This window comes from Petaurus breviceps, unplaced genomic scaffold (genome assembly GCF_028583685.1).
Source record: "Petaurus breviceps papuanus isolate PSGF00001 unplaced genomic scaffold, PetGlider_PUasm1.0 175, whole genome shotgun sequence".
Classification (NCBI taxonomy): Eukaryota; Metazoa; Chordata; class Mammalia; order Diprotodontia; family Petauridae; genus Petaurus; species Petaurus breviceps.
In genome coordinates, this window is record NW_027185764.1 from 50,505,329 (window position 1) to 50,525,210 (window position 19,882).

The 19,882-nt window shown below is 34.5% G+C and overlaps 1 protein-coding gene across 6 annotated transcripts in view; it reads right to left on the reverse strand.

Annotated features, from left to right (window-relative positions):
* The window catches only part of SKIC3 (SKI3 subunit of superkiller complex), a 122,893-nt gene that overhangs the window by 40,625 nt on the left and 62,386 nt on the right, over nt 1–19,882 (reverse strand). For all 6 annotated transcript variants that reach the window (XM_069085129.1, XM_069085128.1, XM_069085124.1 and 3 more), the window contains 12 exons: nt 16,639–16,815; nt 15,944–16,085; nt 15,715–15,793; nt 15,566–15,627; nt 15,409–15,465; nt 13,811–13,879; nt 13,650–13,724; nt 12,744–12,885; nt 9,745–9,838; nt 8,739–8,816; nt 2,289–2,413; nt 1,563–1,686 (listed from right to left, as the gene is read on the reverse strand). In XM_069085129.1, coding sequence (XP_068941230.1) covers nt 1,563–1,686; nt 2,289–2,413; nt 8,739–8,816; nt 9,745–9,838; nt 12,744–12,885; nt 13,650–13,724; nt 13,811–13,879; nt 15,409–15,465; nt 15,566–15,627; nt 15,715–15,793; nt 15,944–16,085; nt 16,639–16,815 — 1,224 coding nt within the window. The remainder of the gene's footprint in view (nt 1–1,562; nt 1,687–2,288; nt 2,414–8,738; nt 8,817–9,744; nt 9,839–12,743; nt 12,886–13,649; nt 13,725–13,810; nt 13,880–15,408; nt 15,466–15,565; nt 15,628–15,714; nt 15,794–15,943; nt 16,086–16,638; nt 16,816–19,882) is intronic.

Genomic DNA, 19,882 nt, shown 5'->3' on the forward strand with positions numbered 1-19,882 from the left:
ACTTGAGAAGTGAGGCCTTTATCAAAGAAACTTGCTGTAAAAAAATTTTTCCCCAGTTTACTACTTTCCTTCTAATTTTGGCTGCAGTAGTTTTGTTTGTGCAAAACCTTTTTCTTTCTATGTAATCCAAATAATTCATTTATCTCTCAAGATCTTCTCTATCTCTTGTTTAAAAATTATATCTTCCCTTACCCATTGATCTGACGGGTAATTTTTTTCATGTCCTCTAATTCGCTTATGATATCAGCCTTTATGTCTAAAACTCCTATGGATTTAATTATCATCTCAATGCTGATGATTCTCAGATCTACCTTTCTTTTGTCCCAATTTCTGCTGACCTCCAATCTCACATCTACAATTGATTTTCAGGAATGTCCAGTATACATCTTAAATGCAATACATACAAATCAGAACTCATCTTTCCCACAAACCCTGTCCCCTCCCTATAGAAGGCAATGCCATCTTCCCAGTTCCTCAGGCTCAAAATCTAGGAGCAATCCTGATTCCTTATTATCTCTCACCTTCCCATATCCAATCTGTTGCCAACACCTACTTGATTTCACCTTTTCAACATCTCTTGACTATATCCCTTTCTCTCCTCTGATACTGCTACCATCTTGATAATGCCCTTATCACCTCATGTTTGGACTATTACAATAGCCTGCTGATGAATTTGCCTGCCTCAAGTCTCTCCCCACTTCCATTCATCCTCCTTTCCATCATCTATGTGATTTTCCTAAAGCCAAGTCCAACCATACCATCCCCTACTCAGCAGACTCCAGTAGTTCTCTGCTGTCTTCAAGATCAACAAAATCTTCTGTTTGATATTTAGAGCCCTTCATAACATAACCACTTCCTCCCTCTCCAATCTTCTTACACTTCACTCTCTGTCATATAATCTTCAATCAAATGACATTGGCTTCCTTGCTATTCCTCAACAAGACACTCCATCTCTTGATTCTCAACATTTCCTAGAGCTCTCCCCCATGCTGGAATGCTTTCCCTCCTCATCTCTGCCTTCTGGTTTCCTTCAAGTCCCAAATAAAATCCCATCTTCTATAGGAAGCCTTTCCTAACTCCTCTTTCTCTAGCACCTTCCCTTTGTAATTTCCTATTTATGCTGCACATAGATTCCTGGAACATATTTGTTTGCTTGTCTCCTCCATTAAAATGTGGGTCCCTTAAAGGCAAGGCATGACTTATATCTCTTTTTGTGTCCACAGTGCCTGGCACATAGTTGCCACTTAACAAAAGCTTACTGACTGAAAAAAAAAATTTTATTAAGTCAAGAAAGAATGCTGATGGGCAGTTTCCTAACTGTCCTGTCTCAAAAAGTATAGAAACAGTTAAGGTATATATTACAATAAGAAGGAAAATAATTTGCTAAGATCTATGAAGGTGTATATGTCACTAACACCATCTTACAGTTCAACAGTTCATAATCAAAGGGCCACTAATCACTGTTTTCAACAATGCAGTTTCTGCTTCTGCATAAAAACAAATTTCAACCTAGTCACCCCCTGACATAAACATGACTAAACATTAATGTCAGCTATACATACCATTTGAATAGTAATGTCTTGGCCATGTCCATCTTATTTAGTTTGTATTCTGTTATTGCCAGGGCCGTCAGGACATGAGCTTTGTCCTGCTCTGATTCAACAATGGACAAGGCTCTCTCATAGGCTGTTAATTAAGGTGAATTGGAAACAAAAATGAAATGGTATGAAAAGTAATCCCAATTATTATGGAATTTTTAAAACAGAGGCAAAAATAATGTACATCTTAATTGTTACCTTGTTTTCAAGGAATACAATAAGGATTAGTGATTCATTTGGCTAAATTACTACAATGTGATTCCCTGAGAATCTGGACAAAAAAGTTGCCTTGTGAGATTCTTTTTCCTACCATCCAACCATTCTCTTACCCTCAGATTTCCCAGAGAGGTTTGGAGGCACCATACTCTAGGACACAATCTGGGCCAGATGTAATTCTACTTCAGCAGTCATAGGATACCCATGGCATAATAAATGGGTCATGCTATGAACAGAGTTTTGGGTAACAGAAATGCCTAATGGCCCAATAAAAGTAGCAAGTGTCTTAGAATGCCCCAGGAAAACCCAAAAGACTGATTTGTTTTGTTTTATGTCCACCATTAAAAAGTAGCTTATCAACTTATGATGCCAAGAATTTTAACTTAGTAACTATAACAAAGCATTTAAATACAAAGATAAATTCTAATCATGCCTGTGGAAGACATATTTTTTTGCCTCAAGCAAAAGACTCACCTTTGTTGCTCTCTTGGAAAAGTCCTTTCTTGAATAAAGCCAGTGCAAGACCTATGATGTCATCGAATTCTTCCAGAGGGGTTGACTTAAAAACATGGATGGCTTTATCATACTCACCAATAGCACTATGGGGAAAAGGAATCTAATTTATATCATCAAAAATATGAGTGTGTAACAACCCAAGAATTATATTTTACTAGGAACTTTTCCTGCAGGAAATTAATTTACATTTACCTTTTTTATAGTTGAGGTTCAATATTCTACCAATACTGAAGTACGATAAAACAGAATACTAAATGTTTAGAAGTTAAAAGTATATATGTAATTCAAACTGGATATTTGAGAAATAGTGATGACCTTCAAACTTTGCTCCATTTAAATTACATGTCCATGTAATATTTCTGTCCTATGATAATAATAGCTGAATGAATATAATTCTTTAAAAAGTTGGCAAAGCCAATTAAACACATTATCTCATTTCATCACACAGTAGTTGCTTAATAAATACCTTTTGACTGACTGGTCCACCAGAGAGCCCTGTGAAATAGCCAAGTCTGCTGATGTCACTTCTCTACTCAATAAACTTTAGAAGTTCCCTATTAGCCCTAGAATCAAATATGAAGTCCTCTGGTAAAGCCCTTCACAAATTGAATGCAATTTACTTTTCTCACCTCAGACATTTTTGTTTTTCCTGATACATGACAATCCAGTGACAAAATAGACAATACAGTAACACTCTGTCACTGTGTCTTTGAATTGGCTGTCCCCTATTCCTAGAATATACTTTCTCATTACCTTGTCCCCTGGAATCCTTTGTTACCTTCAGCACTCAGCTTAAGCACTACTTTCTGTATGATGTCTTTCCTGATAAGTATATTTACATATGTCCCTAATAGAACATGAGCTGGAGTGCAGGGACTGTTGTTTTTCCAGTCCTCCAGCACTTAGCATGGTATCTGGTATATCATCATTTAATAAATGCTTATTGATTTGATTATTATCCCCATTTTACAGATAAGGAAACTGAGGCTCAGAAAAGTTAAATTATTTGCCCATGATTACCCAGCTAGAACAATCTGAACTTAGTTCTCTCTTGAATTTCAGTCTGGCATTCTATCCACTATAAAAAGCCTGCTTTTAATTAGTTAATTTACAAAGCAATTTTTAAAGTTAAAATGAAATCTCAACAAATTTCAAAAATGTATAAATTCATTTCTAAATGGATATACTTCATGCAATTAAATGGAATGCTATGGTTAATAGTTAACAAATGAATACAAGATATAAGAATGGCAGCCCTTTTTTTTGCAAAGTTACTGATAGCATTAAAAAAATTTATTTTAAAAACCAAAAAAAAAGAAAGAAAATTCTGCAACTACAGATGGATTTCCATCAACAGTGAGATACTTAGATAACAGGATCTAAAATTTGAAGAACCTTAAAGCTCATCTAGCCTACCTCTCTCATTTTACAGATGAGAAAACCCAGGCTCAAAGATGGTTAGTAGTTTGTCCAAGGTCAATAACAGATCTGAACGTTATTCTTCTAACTCTAAATCCAATATTTTTTATAAGCATGCTCTGTACATATCATACTGCTTTGTCACAAATTTGTTATAAATATGCCTCTTTTTAAAAAAAAACATACAAGCACAAAACTTTATGGTGCAACAAATATGAACGTGTTTAGTTCCATGTACAAAGTTAATGTAGAAGTCTATCCATCTCAAGAAATAAGGAAAAATAGTATCATTCACACATGTTGCTTTTAGAAATAAATCCTCGAGAAGTTAATCAAAAAGGTCTTTCAAAAACTAATAAAATAGAGATTCTGTTTGCATCATTTGGATTCAGGGGCTGAGGAAAAGATTTTTCTTGGTCATACAAGTCCTAATTTTGCAGTAAGTATTTGTGAAGACAGAAGACTACAAGATTTCAAATGAAGGAAATAAATTTTCTTTGAAAATGTTAATCTTCTGATAGAATGAAACAGACACTTTATTTCTTGCACATGTTTTCTAGATGTGGAGAGAAAAGGCAGAAAAATAAAGTATTTCTGTGACTTGAAGCCTGGTTCTGTCATTTACTACCTGTGTGACTTTGGGGAGCAAGTAATTTATTCTTCACTTAGCCTCTCTGGGGCTCAGATTCCTCAACTGTAAATTACAAAATGAGAGGATTAGATTGTATGACCTTTAAGACTCTCTCTGGCTCTAAACCTATGAGATGGTAAACCCGAACAGTTAGAAATATAAAAGACAATATAATAGGCACTGATTATGTCTTCATCTGAGTTATCAATAGTGATAGAAGAAATGCTCTAAATCACTAATACAGACCCATCTGATTGGCAAAGCTGACAAAATAGCACTTAAATTTTTTTTTATTATTTCAAATCTTGAGCTATATTTCAGAGGAACTCTGTCAATTCCAAAATTTTTTAATAGTAACTGCCATCCATCTGGTAGACCGTTCACTGGTAGGCAAAAACTAGTTTACAAGGTTCTAGATTGTTGTTGTTAGTCATTTTCTTCATGTTCAAATCTTTGTGACCCCATTTGGGGTTTTCTTCGCAAAGATACTAAAGTGGTTTCCCATTTCCTTCTCCAGCTTATTTTACAGATGAGGAAACTGAGGCAGGCAGGTTTAAATGACTTGCCCAAAGTCACAGAGCTAGTATCTAAGGTCAGATATGAACTCACTGATATGAGTCATGCTCTGTACATATCATGTATCAGCCTGCCTCCAGGACCAGTGCTCTATCTACTGCGCCACCTAGTGGTTTGGAGATGGTTTTTCCCTTGAAGGATTATACTCAGTTTTGTTGGGTAGGTTTTTCTTGATTGTAATGCCAGCTCTTTTGCCTTCTGGAATATCATATTCCAAGCCTTCTACTTTAATGAAGTAGCTACTAAATTCTGTGCAAGCCTGACTGTAGCTCCATGGTATTTGAATGGTTTCTTTCAGGCTGCTTGAAATTTTTTTCTTTGACCTGGGAGTTCTGGAATTTGGCTATAATATTCCTTGGAGTTTCCATTTTGAGATCTCTTTCAGGTGGTAATCTTTCCATTTCTACTTTACCCTCTGGTTTGAGGATATCAGGGCAGTTTTCCTTAACAATTTCTTAACATATGATGTCTAGGTTTGATCATAGCTTTCAGAAAACCCAGTAACTCATAAACTCTCTCTCCTAGATTTATTTTCCAGGTCAGTTATTTTTCTGATGGGGTATTTAACATTTTCTTCCATTTTTTCATCCTTTTGAATTTGTTTTATTGCTTCTTAATGTTTCATGGGGTGACTAGCTTCCACATGCCCAATTCTAATTTTTAATAAATGATTTTCTTCAGTGAGCAGTCTGTTATTGGAGCCCAAAGCTTTTCCAGCTTTACTTTATTCATTCAATTACATTTATATAGTATGATAAAGTTTTGCAAAGTGTATTCACATACATTATCTTATACAGTCCTCACAAGGGGTCTATGAAGTGGATGTCACAGTAATATTCTTCCTATTTTATAGATGAGGAAACTAAGGTACAAAGAAATTAAGTAATTTGCCCTTTACCCATAGTCTTTGAGGACTAAGGGTGACATCTCCACATCATGATGAGGTTCTAACAATGAGGACCTCTACGGAAGTCTTCAAGCATAATGTAGCTAAAATAGAGTACATTTATGAAAAGAGCACTGTATTCCAAGTCCAAAGACCAGAGTTCAAATCTTCTCTACCACGTTCTACCCTTGTGGCCTCAGCCAATACTAAACTCGGTTTCACAGGCTCATTGTTTTTTGTGTTTTTTTTTAATAGTAACTGCCATCCACCTGGTAGAACATGCACTGGTATGCAAAATCTAGTTTACAAGGTTCTAGATTGTTGTTGTTAGTCATTATATTTAAATTTTTAATGTAATAATTATTAAAAAATTAACTAGTGCCCAAAAGGGTCTTAATATGTGCTCTGAGGATTTTTGTTTTGTTTTTTAGCATTTTGATAACTCTGGATTTCAATGTAACTGGTTTTCTTTGTAATCGTACATGTTTTATGTGTTTAAGAATTCTGAAATAGGTTCCAGAGGCATTATTAAATATAAAAGTAGTCTAAAAGCCCCCAATCTAGTCTAACCTCCTCATTTAATAAATAAAGAAACAAGAAAATATTATGTACAGTAACAGCAATACCATTTAAAGAATAATTGTGTACAACCACATTATTTTGAGTAGTATAAATACTCAAATCAACTATAATGGACCTATGAAGGAAGATGCTATCTACCTCCAGAAAAAGACTGATAAACAGAAGTATAGAGGATGGTTTTGCAAATATTTAGAAATATTTTTTTATAAGTACTTATAAATATATTTATAAATCTGTGCCAAAATATGGCCTTCTCCAGTGTGGGGAGAGAGAGAGATAGTACAAACTGAAAATTTTTTAAAGTAAAATTAAATATTTTTTAAAATAAATTTAAATTTAAAAATAAATTAAATTAAAAAAAAAAAGAAATAAGGAAACAAGCCTAAAGAAGGATAAGTGACATGTCTAAAGTCAGCTAGATGATACAGTGAAAAAGAAGGGAAACATTCATTTATGGAGTACCTCCTGCTGTGCCAGGCACTGTGCTATGAGATTTACAAATATTATCTTATTTGGGCCTCACAACCACCATTGGAGGTGGGTAAAATTATTATCCCCATTTTACAGATGAGAAAACTGAGGCAGACAGTGGTTGACTTGCCCAGGATCACACAGGGAGTACTGGGTTTGAATTCAAGTTTTCCTAACTCTAAACCCAGGGCTTACCACCACTCTTACACCAGGTAAGAGTAATGGGCTTAAATTCAAGAAGACTTGAGTTCACATCCTGCCACTACCTGAATGACCCTAGGCAAGTTACTTAAACTTTTTTTGTGCCTCAGTTTTCTTTATAAAATGGGGATAATAATAACATCTACCTCTCAGGATTGTTGTGAGGATCAAATGAGATAATAATAGAAAAGCATTTTGCAATCCTGAAAGGGCTATATAAATCCCAGCTGTTGTTAAAGCAGGCAAAACAGTAACTAGTAGAGGACATATCTCAACCCAGGTCCCTACCTCTAAATCCAGTATTCTCTTGATTACACCATAATGCCCTCATTAATCTGTAAAAGAGACTAGACAGAAGGATCTGCAAGCTCTCTTCTATATTCAATGAAAATATTACTACAATATTAATAACAAAGAAGTAAGAGCAATATATTTTACTGAGAAAATTATTCTGATTTGCTAATTAACTTGAGTAAAAAGATTTAAATCCAAAAAAAGACTTGTGGAGCTTCAGAAGTAATTTTTCAAAATACTTAGATGTTGGTGGTATTATTTTGACTAATTTTATTCCAAAATTTACAGCTCTTCTTCTTTTCAAAGTAAGATTCATTGCTGACATTACTTTTAATATTTATCACTTATCATTAGGCCCAGTCTTTGGCCTTGGAGTCAGAAGGACCTGGATTTAAATTCTACCTCATAAGTGGCTATGTGACCCTTGGCAAGTCACTTAATAGCTCTGAGCCTCAGTTCTCTCATTTAAAAAAATGAAATAATAGCACCTAACTCAAAGTTTTTGTGAAGATCAAAGGGGATAATGTATGTAAAGCACTTCACAAACCTTAAAGAGCTACATAAACAGTAGCTATTAGCTACTATCACAAATAGAAAAAAGATAAGGAAAAGTAGAAAAGAGAGAAAAAGGATAAAAATAAATGGAGAGAAGTAAAGAAAACAGAGAGGCACACAGAGAGATTATCCTGAAGTAACTTAGAAAGATTTGGAAGAGACTGTGGAAGAATAAGAAGAAAAGAGAATTAACAAAGATATTTATGTGTGTGTGAAAAAGAAATTACCTGATCAGCAGTAAAAACCAAAAGAAAATGGGAAAGGATAAAACATGACGTAGCCATGATCTTCAAAAAGAAGAAAGGAAATTTGCTTGTTGAGGGTTGGGGGATGTCTGAAAGTTCCTAGATGGGTTATTAGGCATTGCCATCAATTTCAAATACCTCAGCTGTTCTTCAGAGAAGCCTCAGGGTGTATAGAAAACAAGAGTCATGTGCAAAGTTAGAATCTGAGAGTCAAATATTCATAATCTGGAGAATAACTACATAAAGAATTTTGTTTTTCTTTAGCATTCCAAAGAGTAGTAAGAGAGTGACATATTCTGTTCCCAACCTGCCAACTGGAAGCAAGTACACTATTCCAAATGAAGTTTAATTAAATTTAAAAGTTTTGGCAAATTGGGATCAAATCCAAATTTCAAAAATAGTATATCATATTTAAAATTTTTTTAAAGTAAAAAATGCTTATAACATTCCCATTTAAAATAACGAATTCACTGAAAATTTCATAAAATGCTTTTGGGATAAAAATCAGAACTGACCCCATAAAATTTAATGGAAAATAATGTGCTTACCATAACAAGCGGCCATAATTTCTTGCTGTAACATTATAGATTTCTTGTTTTTCTTCATTCTGTAGTAATGAAATTGCCCTTGGCAAAAAAGAAAAAATTTCTTTATCATCTACATGTAATAATTTTCTTTTCGTCTTCATTGTGAGCTAGATCCATTTAATACAGGCTGGGAAAGTAAGTCAGTATGATTTCTGAGTGAGTTGTAGTTTTAAATTGTGATTGTATAAGTATTAGATCTGTGGTAACAGCAATTGGGAAAGAGTCTATACAAAAGTAGAAAGCAGCATAAAAAGGTACCGAGAATGTGGCTTTATCATCAATCTCCATTACAGTTACCTAGACAACAATAAACCAAAATTGGTTATTAAGCCAGCTAGAGTTTTTAGTCCTTTAAACTGCTGCTAGATGCCCATCAAAGGCATTCTCAGAGGGTACAACTCAGCTATTCTTTCTTTGATGGAATAAATACATCTAACAAAGGGAATACTGTAACACATATCATGAAGTTATGGTAAAAATTTTTTTTTTCCTTTTACTTAAGTGCCTCTATTGGGTACAGATATTCTTGTTAACAAAAAGTTACGTTCTCATAATATATAGGTAATATTTCTCAAAGGTTAGAGGATTATTTCAGGTCTTTTTATAATGTTATCTGGAAGGTACATTTTGGTTCTCCTTCCACCTGAATGAATAAATTCATTTTAAAAAAGATCAAGCTAAAGAAATATCACCTTTTATATAGAAACTATAGGCTTCCCTAAAAAGAAAATATTTAAAATCATGTAGTGAAATCTAGACCATAGATGTATATGAAAACCCAACTTTCCACCTTTCCCACATTTAGAAATAGGCTGACATATGATGAAAGAGTAGGAAATTTACAAAACATTCATCTATTTAGTACAGGCACTCCAATTGTACTAAGTGCTCTGATGATTGTTCATTAACTCCAATAAGGAAATAAAGAATATCTTTATTCTCAATTAATGTTAAACATATACTTTACCTTTGATATGCATCAGCTGCCTCTTTCTTCAGTTGAAGATATTCATTTAAATAACCCAACATTGTAAAAGCTGGAGCATAATTCTGAATTCTTTCTGAAAAACGTAAATGCCTATACTTTATAGGTGCCTCATGAACCCATGGCAATTTCAGCAAAGACACTAATTCACAGTTCTTTTATATTAATTTTAAAAATTGTTATCCCAGTAAGTCACTTAGGCTGAACTAGAATTCATAATAAATTTATCCAAAAGTTACAGTTTCATATAATTATAAACAACATCAAGATACCAATTTAACTTTATCTATAATATAAAAGGTTTAGTCAATGCTCAATTTATTAGATGATATGTAATAGTACAATAATGGACTTCTACATAGCACCTGAGACTAAAAATGCTCCATAAAAATATCATATTTGATCCTTATAACAGTCACTTAAGTACCGCATCTATTACTGACATTTTACAGAGAAAAAGTAACTGAAGAGATATTGTGGGATTTGCCCAATTATGTACCTTAGTTGTTGGTATCAAAGGCTGGATTCAAAACCAGATCTAACCTAATTCCAAATTCAGAGTTCTTACCCTACTATATACTACAATCTTTAGTTACATGATTTTAAAGTTTAAAACTGCTGCATTTAACTCTAGCCCACATTGAAACTTGTCTATTAAAATCTATCCTGTTTGGAAGGAAAACCCGGTTTTTGGGCAAATCATTTTAACCTTCCCGTGAATAAATTTAGTTACAATTTCCCCCAGAGGTTTTATTCCAACTTGCATCTGAAGAAGAAAAAAAATCTAATAGTAATGATGTATGCCAGAACTCAAACAAAAATTAAAGCATTTATCTGTGCTATACCTTAAATTTCTAATGTCAAAAGACATTACTAAGATATTACACTAAAGTACAATGAAGAAGCAGAAATGTATTTGTCAATGTAGATGCTGAAATATGTAATCATGTCTATCAACTCTTTATAATGCATAACAAGAAAAATAAATCTCAACTATCTGGACCTCTATGAAATAAGTTATTCTGGACATCCAGCTTTCATTAATAGCTGAGGATTTATTGCTTTAAGCTTTGCATCATTTTGTAAGGGAATCTTCTTAAACAAAAAAAGTGGTCCCTTCCTATCTTTACAATCTTCTTAAATTTTACTCTCCTCCACATACTCCATCAGCACCGGCCTTCTTGTTTCTCACATGACTCTCGCATCTCCCAATTCCTTGGTCACTGGCTGGCCCCTGCCACGCCCAGAGCTCCTTCTCACAGGCTTCCTCAACTCAGCTCAGATGGCACCTTCTGCACAAGATCTTCTGTCTCCTCCACTGCTAACTGTCTTCCCTCTGAGAATACCTCCCATTCTGATCACATATACCTCATATGCACAAAGCTGTTTGCATGCTGCCTCCCTCAATAAAATGCTTTTGTAGCTCCGGTGCTGAGCATATCTTTTATATTTTACTATGTACTGACAGATTCAGGAGTTACTTCATTTCTTTGTGTGTAGGCAGGACAATTACAGAGGAAAAAGTACATTTGCAGACATAAGATCTGAGTTCAAATCTAGATCTGCCATATAGTGCCAGAGTGATCTTGGACAACTCACTTGACCTCTCCAGGCTTCAGCTTCCTCTTCTATAAAATGATGAGTGTGGACTAGATGACCTCTAAGGTTCCTCCCAGCTTCAAATTTATGACTCTATGATCCTAAGTGGCTCTAAAATTCCTGTATTTTGAGATCTCAGTTCTACTTTTTTGTTTTCTCCCTTGTTACCAGACTGTCAGTTCAATTCATCAAATATTTCTAAGTACTCATGATAGGAGGAGCAGAGGGCTATTATTTCAGCTATTATTATTATTCAATATTATCATTGAACCACAGGCCCTCTCCCCAGTTTTCATTCACTGTAGAAAGATAATCAATATTGTCATCTGAAAATAGTGAGCACCTAAGAGACTCTCTTGAAAATAAAAGGTATGACCACAAAAATTTGGGGGTAGCTGCTCAAGTACCTTTTTTTGTTTGTTTACTGGCTGGTTCTTGCCTCTGTTCCAGGTAGGTGGTGTACTAAATTTTGTTTTACTCTGCTGGTAAATGCAATTTCTAAGAATGATTAATCTTCCTAACCTTTAATTGTTTTTTTGTTGCTAAAAAAAAATCAAATTTTATGTGATTTTAACTCCTTTTTTGAAGAGTTACCAAATTAATAACATACCAAAAGAATGACAGACATAAAATATTTGCATTTTAGCAAGGTAATTAACAGCATGATATTTTTATGGATAACTAAGTTATGTGCATTGAATGATAGGACAAGTGGGTTCAGAATTGGCTAACTGACTGAATTCAGGGAATCAATTAATTAAGTAGAGTGTCACTAGGCCTATTTTAATCAATATTTTTATTAGTCACTTGGATAAAGGTCCAGGAGACATTTTTATTGAGTTTGAAAATGACACAAAGCAGAAAAGAACAACTAATAAAATGAAACAATCAGGATACAAAAAATATAGGCATTTTAAAGTTTAAATTTAATAGGGATAAATTTCAGTACTACATTTACTTTTAAAAAATAAGTAAGTAAAAGATTGTGTGAGACAAACATAGAAAGTAATTCTTCTGGAAAAGAACTTTAGGTTCTAAACGGCCATTAAGTTCAAAATGAGTTAACATGCAAAACAGCAACCAAAATAAAAAAAAGCTAACTTCATTTTGGGCTGACTGAAAAGAAGTCTGGTACACAAAGCATGGGGGGCGGGTGATGACCCCACTGTACTCTCATCTGGTCAGGTCACATTTGGAGTACAGTGTCTTTTTCCAGGCACCACTTTTTAGAAGGGGCATTGAAAAGTTCACTTTTCCACACTGCCACAGGGCAGTAAGCAATTAAAATAAAAGAATAGCAAGACTGCACTGTCCCATGATCATTTCTGAGTACCATCAAAAGAAAATAATACTTATAGAGATAACTGAAAACTTTTTAATACCTGTATATTTGCTCAAAACAACTTGTGCTGCTGGAATGGCATTCATCTGGAGGATGTTATAGCGATACAGCTCTGTTTCTCTGTTCGTTCTATCTTGCAGTGTTGTACAGACCCAATAGGCATAGCCTATTGCTCCCTCTGTCTTTAAGGGGGAAAAAAGATGTCTATATAACTGGACACAGTGTTAATAATCATGCAATTAAAAACCAAGGATGTTAAACAATGTACTTAACTCCAGAATATTCTCTAAATCTTGAAGAAAACTGTTCTCTATGAAACTTAATTGAATTTTGTTGTCAAGTTTCATTGCTATCTAACACACTTAAGCACACAGTAATTTTCAGAATATTATAATTGATCAAATTACTTAAAAGTTCTTTCTCTAATCCTGAATGCACAGCAGCAGTCATAAAGAATATACAGAAAGCAGTGGCCCATCCAGAAGACTGAATCCTCTTCTCTGCAGCTACAGTTCAGCACGAGAATACTAGCTTACTTATCAACAGTAATATTAACATAAAATTCATTTAAGAATTAGGGAGATCCAGGTGCACTCTCATAATACCCACCCACCCCCCCCGCCAAAAAGGAAAAAAAAGAATTAGAGAGAAATAAAAAGGCCTTTGAACTTTATAATTTTGTGGCTTTTTTATGAGAATCTCCCTATGTATGAGAGTTGCTAGTCTATCTATTAAATTCTACTATCTTAATAGCTAGAGACAAAAATGAGAAGACTTTCATTTAATGAGGACTAGCTATGTTTCTATTAGGATAAAATTTTTAATCAATACTCATCACCTCCAATATTTTGTCATATTAAATTTCTACTCCATCACTTATTTTATTAACAAGCACAGTTCTTGGTTTTTTCATTAATGTATGTAAAATAAAAACACTAATTCTTACATGCATATTGAGTTCAGTTGTATGCCGAAAGAGATCCATTGTGTCATAACTTCCAACTGTCTCTGCAATAAGAGCCTACAGAAGGAAAATTGAGATTCTTAAACAAATGAACCTATTCTCTAAAATACAATGAAGATATAATTGAAATTTTTATCTCTTACCTGCCCAATCCAACACATTAAGTAAGATGGATCAAGGGACTGAGCAATTTTGAAGGCTTCATGAGCTTGCTATAAAAGTGCATAAAAATACCAATAAATATTATGTTTCACTTTCCTGCAGGGACCAAATATTATAAGAACTATAATGCTAAAATGAAGTAGTGAATTAAGCAAAGCATGTCATCAAATTTGCTGTTATTAGGAAGAAAAAAAACCAACTTTAGCAAGAATCATCTTTGTTTACTAGTAGCAAGTACTCTTTTATACTCTTTAACTAGTTCTCACTGTCTACAAAGGTGATTTTTATGCATAGCATACAGATAATCTGGTTCCTGGAGCAAGACTCAGGTTCATTCACATTTAAGTACCCAGAGCACCAAACTGTAAAACAGTCCTAGCCCTCTCCATCCACTCACTTCTTCTTTGCCTAAGTCTATACCCTTTACTTCCAGCCTAACTGGAATGGCAAATGTTAACAATCTCATTTATAAGCTAGAGCAGACCCTGTGAATGCACAACCCATCTAGAGATTTGTGAGAAAGCTTGCAAATATGACCGATTAACACTACAGCTATTTTAGTCTCTGATTTTCTCATGGGTAAAAGATCAAACATGCCGAATCAAGCAGTGGCTTTGTAGAGGGATTAACACCTACTGAAGTCAAGAGCCAAGTAATCCAAGTAAAGCTGGATGAAACTGAAGATGGCTGAATTACAAAAATACTCTCCCAGTATTCTATTCTGTCCTTCTTCCTACCAAGACCTCAGCAGGACTACTCTCATCTACATTTCAATATGAATGGGAATTTACAAAATTACTGTCACAAATGAAAGACACACTTCAAAGGGACAGACTTTTTTTTTCACTGAAACAGTAAAAGAAAAATAACACTTTTAGTGTATTTATAAAACAACAAGATTGTGTCTAAGATTGACCATTACATCAACATTACAACATTGCTTCAATTCATTCTCCACAACAGTTCTACTTTGATGCCTCACGATGACATAGAGGTGGCCACTGGTCACATTAAATGAAGCATAAACTCCAGTTAAATCCTACCAGTTGGAAGTTTTGTAAGCAGGCCTGGTGCTTGACTCTATGTTGTCTGAGAAGCAAGTTCAGAAAGGCTTATCATTAACCAAAGGATGATAAATATTTTGCTCTCAGCACCTCACTCTATGAAGAAGATGGAGCCTACATAAATGGAGGACATACCTGCACCAAGTAACATCATAGGTCTTTTGAAGTATAAAGCATTGAAGTATCATTTAATTAATTAATCTTTATCAAGTACCTTACCAGGTACATATTTTATTTTTTGCCAAGACCTATGATTTCATCACTGCAGAGAGCATCCATTCAGATTAAGAAATACATAGCTTAGAATTGTCTGAGACACTGAAAGGTTAACTGAGTTGCTCTTGGTCACTTCTCCTCTACCCCATGCTGTACATAATACTGTACATGTATTAACACTGAAAAAACAAATCCCAATCTGGTCCATAAACAGGAGCAATTATTGATATTCAATATATATGCTTTTAGGTCTTTAACATTTACCTCCCCTGGGTGCCCCTGAATAAAGAAAATTTTACCTGGATATTTTCATTTGCTAGATATAAAACTCCCAAATTCGTCCATGCAATAGCATTCTGCATAAAAAAGGAAAATTAAGCTGCTTTGCTATATGGTTTTCTCAGAAAAACAAAAACGCAAAATTTTGGAATACTCTCAAATGATGATTGCACTTACAATTTGTTCAGCTTGGATTGATTTGATGAAACAGTGTTGGGCAAGAGCATAGTTTCCAATGCCTGGAAAATATGGGTTTTGATTTAACTGAGCTTAACGAACATGAACAAATAATTCTCTAATGTGATAGAGTATTACTTAATTCTTACCACTGTGACAAGCAACCACACCAAGGGCATTCCAATACAAATGGTTATTGCTATCCAGTCTCACTGCCTTTTTCAGACACTAGAAAGACAAAAACTTACATTTTATTTCTTGGAATTACTTGCATTGAAATTGTCAAGATCAATGGACTTTTATTTGCAAATGACAAGATCCTTATTCAATATAGCAAGCTGACTCCTAAGAGTCATGTATAATGAGTCAATAACATACATGTAAAGATTTCTCCAATAACTCTTTAAGTTCATTCACACAGCTTCCTGTTTCTAGATCCTGTGCTTGACGATAATAATTTATTCCAAGATCACACCATGTATTAGCTGTAGGCATCAGTTTTAATGCTCGGCCATAGCACCTACAAAAATATAAGGTGATTTTATTATAACAACAGAGCAGCTTAGTTAAATCTCTATGTTGCTTGCTGACAACAGTATTGGTAAATTACTTTCCTCTAAGACAGGCTATCAAATTTTAAACAAACATTCTGAAAACAACTTTCCTTTCTGTTAACAACCCAGAAACTACAAAGGAAAAGTGGCATGCTTTATCAGCTGAAATCACACTACTACAGTTTGGCTTAACTGTTTTTCAAGAAGGACTTTAAGGAAGGATTTGTTTAGGTATTTTTTGGGAAGTGTTTGTTGTATCAAAACAAAATGTAGCAATAAAAAGTCAAATATTTTAAGACATAATGAATAAACTAAAGGTAGTGGAAAGACAGCAGGTCTTAAAGTCAGGAAGACCTAGGTTTAAGTCCTGCCTCTGCCATATGTCAGATTAACCTCAGTTCCCCAGGCAACCCCCTCAAATTGTAAAGCAGATTCCAATCTTCAGAGTTAGAGGGAACTTCTTCACCAGTAGTTCTCTAAACTAATAAAATCACAAGTCTGGTCCAAAACATTAATTACCTTCCCCCTAGATGGAGAAGTTCATGTTTCTTCAATATTTGTTTCCCTTCTTTCTGTCCCAGAAGGACTCCTAGAACATTCACATTCACTTTAGATGATGAAACCACATGTAAACTGGTACATGCATCTCCAATGAGCTTCCAAATACAAGAAACATCCGATCGATACTGGAGAGCCCTAAAAATAAAAATGTTATTACTTTAAAATATTTTCCAAAATACCAAGTCTTCCTCTCTCCTCATCACTTAAAAAAATAGTACATATATAACATAGTGGCTTCTTCCATTAGGGGCTGTGAATACTTTACAAGAGTTCACTTCTTCACTTGAGTAAATTACCTCCTAAGTACACTATGTTAAGGGTTACCCAAAATCATATCTGTGTATTTCATTCGTAATTCTTTATGTAAAAGTGGCATGCCTAATAAGCACAAACAGAATGAATTTTTCAGAACAATTTATTTCCAATATTAGATTTTAAAGAAGTTCTTAGTGAAAGAGTTTAATGCTAGGCTCTATTTCAGCAGTAAACAAGGATTTTGCCTCTAATTTTTTTACTTTAAACAGAAATAAACTGATTATCACACAGTGCCACAGAAGAACTTCCCCGAATGGAAAAGGCGTACACAAAGTCATGGTATACGTACACTGATTTGAATGTAGTGGGACAAGAGACCTCTATTAGGAGACTTGGAGTATCAAAATATACACAAAGAAACCAAACCCTGTTACTTATCGTTATTTCTACCAGTAAAGGTAAATGAATTCAAAGGTAAACAGAAATGCTAACAGAGAAAACTAGTCCCTTTCAATTAAGCAATTACTTCCATCCTCAATCCCCTACTTCTTCAGAAAAACTGATTTGTGAATAAAAACAAGGCAATTTAATCTACGAGAGCCTAGGCAATGAGATATTGCAAACAGCTTTGGTACTGGCAGATGGACAAGCAGATGGAACAGTTTTCATAGCCTTTTCTGCTGATGGAGTCCAGCCAAACAACATTTTTCACTGATTTCCTGAGAAATAAGACAAGCTATAGCTGTCATGACTGGAAATCTACTGGGAAGATCAGCAGGAAAGAAGACTGGAAGCTCTTCTAAGTTTATAAAATTGATAACTTGAAAACAAAAAAGAGATCAAAGAACAAAGAGAAACAGAAGAAAAGAGGGAATAACAACTTTATCCTCTTTGGAGACGACCTAGTAGATGTGACATCAATATACAGGGACACACAAATTTCACTTCTCTTAAAAGTCTTAATTCTTTCTACAGCACTGGATTTGGTGTCAGAGACCTGAAATTGGGTCCAAGCTCGTCTACTTCCTACCTGGGTAATCGAAAACAAAATTTAATCACTTCTCTGACCCTTAAATTCATCTACAAGGAAGTTAAAATTTCACGACCTAATTCACATGGTCATTTTGAGGCTTAAATGAAAAAACGTATATGTAAAAGTGCCTTGTTAATGATAAAATTTTTTTTTAAATGACACAAAATGTGAACTATTATTTCCTTTTTTTAGCTAATCATAGAAAATAATACCTTCTGAATTGCATAAAGCAATTTTTGCCTATTACATCTTTGGCTGTTATGTTAACAAAAAAAAAAAATTTGTAGGCTATCAGAAAAAAAAACCAACTGAGATTAAAATTAAAGGTTAGCTTTATGGAAACATACCACCACCACACAAAATCATTAAGCATATTATCTGTTGTAACATTATACCAGCCACTATACACAGCAAAATTGGTCTGTTACCATGAAAGAACTAGAAGCAGAGATGAAGGCGTTCCAAAGTGACCTTTAAGCGCCCATCCAGGCTGTGCCCTCCTCCTGTCCTATTTATCCCTTGTCCCAGGAATAGCAATAATTAAGGAGTTAGACAAGTGTAGAGGTGAAGCTTCCCTAACCTCTTATGCAGGACTTCTAATGCTTCTCACTAATGCCTCAGGGCAGTTAGGTGTGACAGTACATAGGGTGCCAGGCATGAAGTCAGTAAAACTCATCTTCCTGAGTTCAAATCTGACCTCAAACACTTTAACAACTGTGTGACCCTGGGCAGGTCACTTAACCCAGTTTACCTCAGTTTCCTCATCTATAAAATGAGCTGGAGAAGGAAATGGCAAACCACTGCCAAGAAAAACCCAAAAGGGGTTGTGAAGATTTGGACACAACTGAAAATGACTTAACAACAAATGCCTCTGAGGTTTTATATTCTCAATGTGGGCTTTTTAAAAATCTTCCACAAAAAAATACTAAATCTATCCTAACCAGTGAATCAAACATTTCTATCTGCCAAATACAGTCCAAATCTTTCAGATTCTCTTCTCTTATAGGATACTAATTTAGCATCTCTTTTCTACCCAATTTTGTCTCATGATTTAAAGCCTTATAAAATTTCTCAAAAAAAAAAAAGGTTTCTCTTTCTATATGCAGAGTAGGTTAACAAAATTTAATTTAAAGCATATTTTACAATATTAGAAATACATTCCTATTCTATGGACTTTGAATATAGTACTACCCCACATGGCTCAGAAGTTCCTAATGCAGTGAGCACCAACAATGTTACCCTGCTAGCATGGACGCCACTAATAAATATACCAAAAGCTACAGTACTACCACCAGAGATTTAAAATTTCCAAATGCAAACTCTTCCAAAAAATGGAAAATGTGATATGTATCTTTCAAGAATCTGTGACTTTATACTGGCTGGTATTCCCTTTAACAATAGCAATGAGGGCAGGTAGGTAGCACAGTGAATAGAGCACCAGCCCTGGAGTTAGGAGGACCTGACTTCAAATCCAGTCTCAGACACTTGACACACTTACCAGCTATGTGACCTTGAGCAAGTCACTTAACCCCAATTGCCTTGACTTCCCCCCTCCAAAAAAACAAAAACAATAGCAATCACAACCCTGGAACCCAAGAGTGTTTTCAATTACAAGAAAAGTAGTCTATCACAAATAGGGAATGTATTTTTTCTGCTTGATTATGTGGGGCAGAACCAGGACTGAAAGAAACAAAGAAGAAAATCTAGGCATGAGGTAAGAATAAACTTCCTAACAATTAGAGCTATCCAAAAACAGAAATGGCTGCATCAGGAGGTACTATGTTATATTTCAGTTAAATATTGTTGTTTCAGGAAACATGTTGTTCAGGAAACATGGTCTGAGGTCTCTCATGTCTTAGATGCTATGATTCTAGAACACCTTGATTGGTGGTTTCATGAGTTATTATTAAGGTT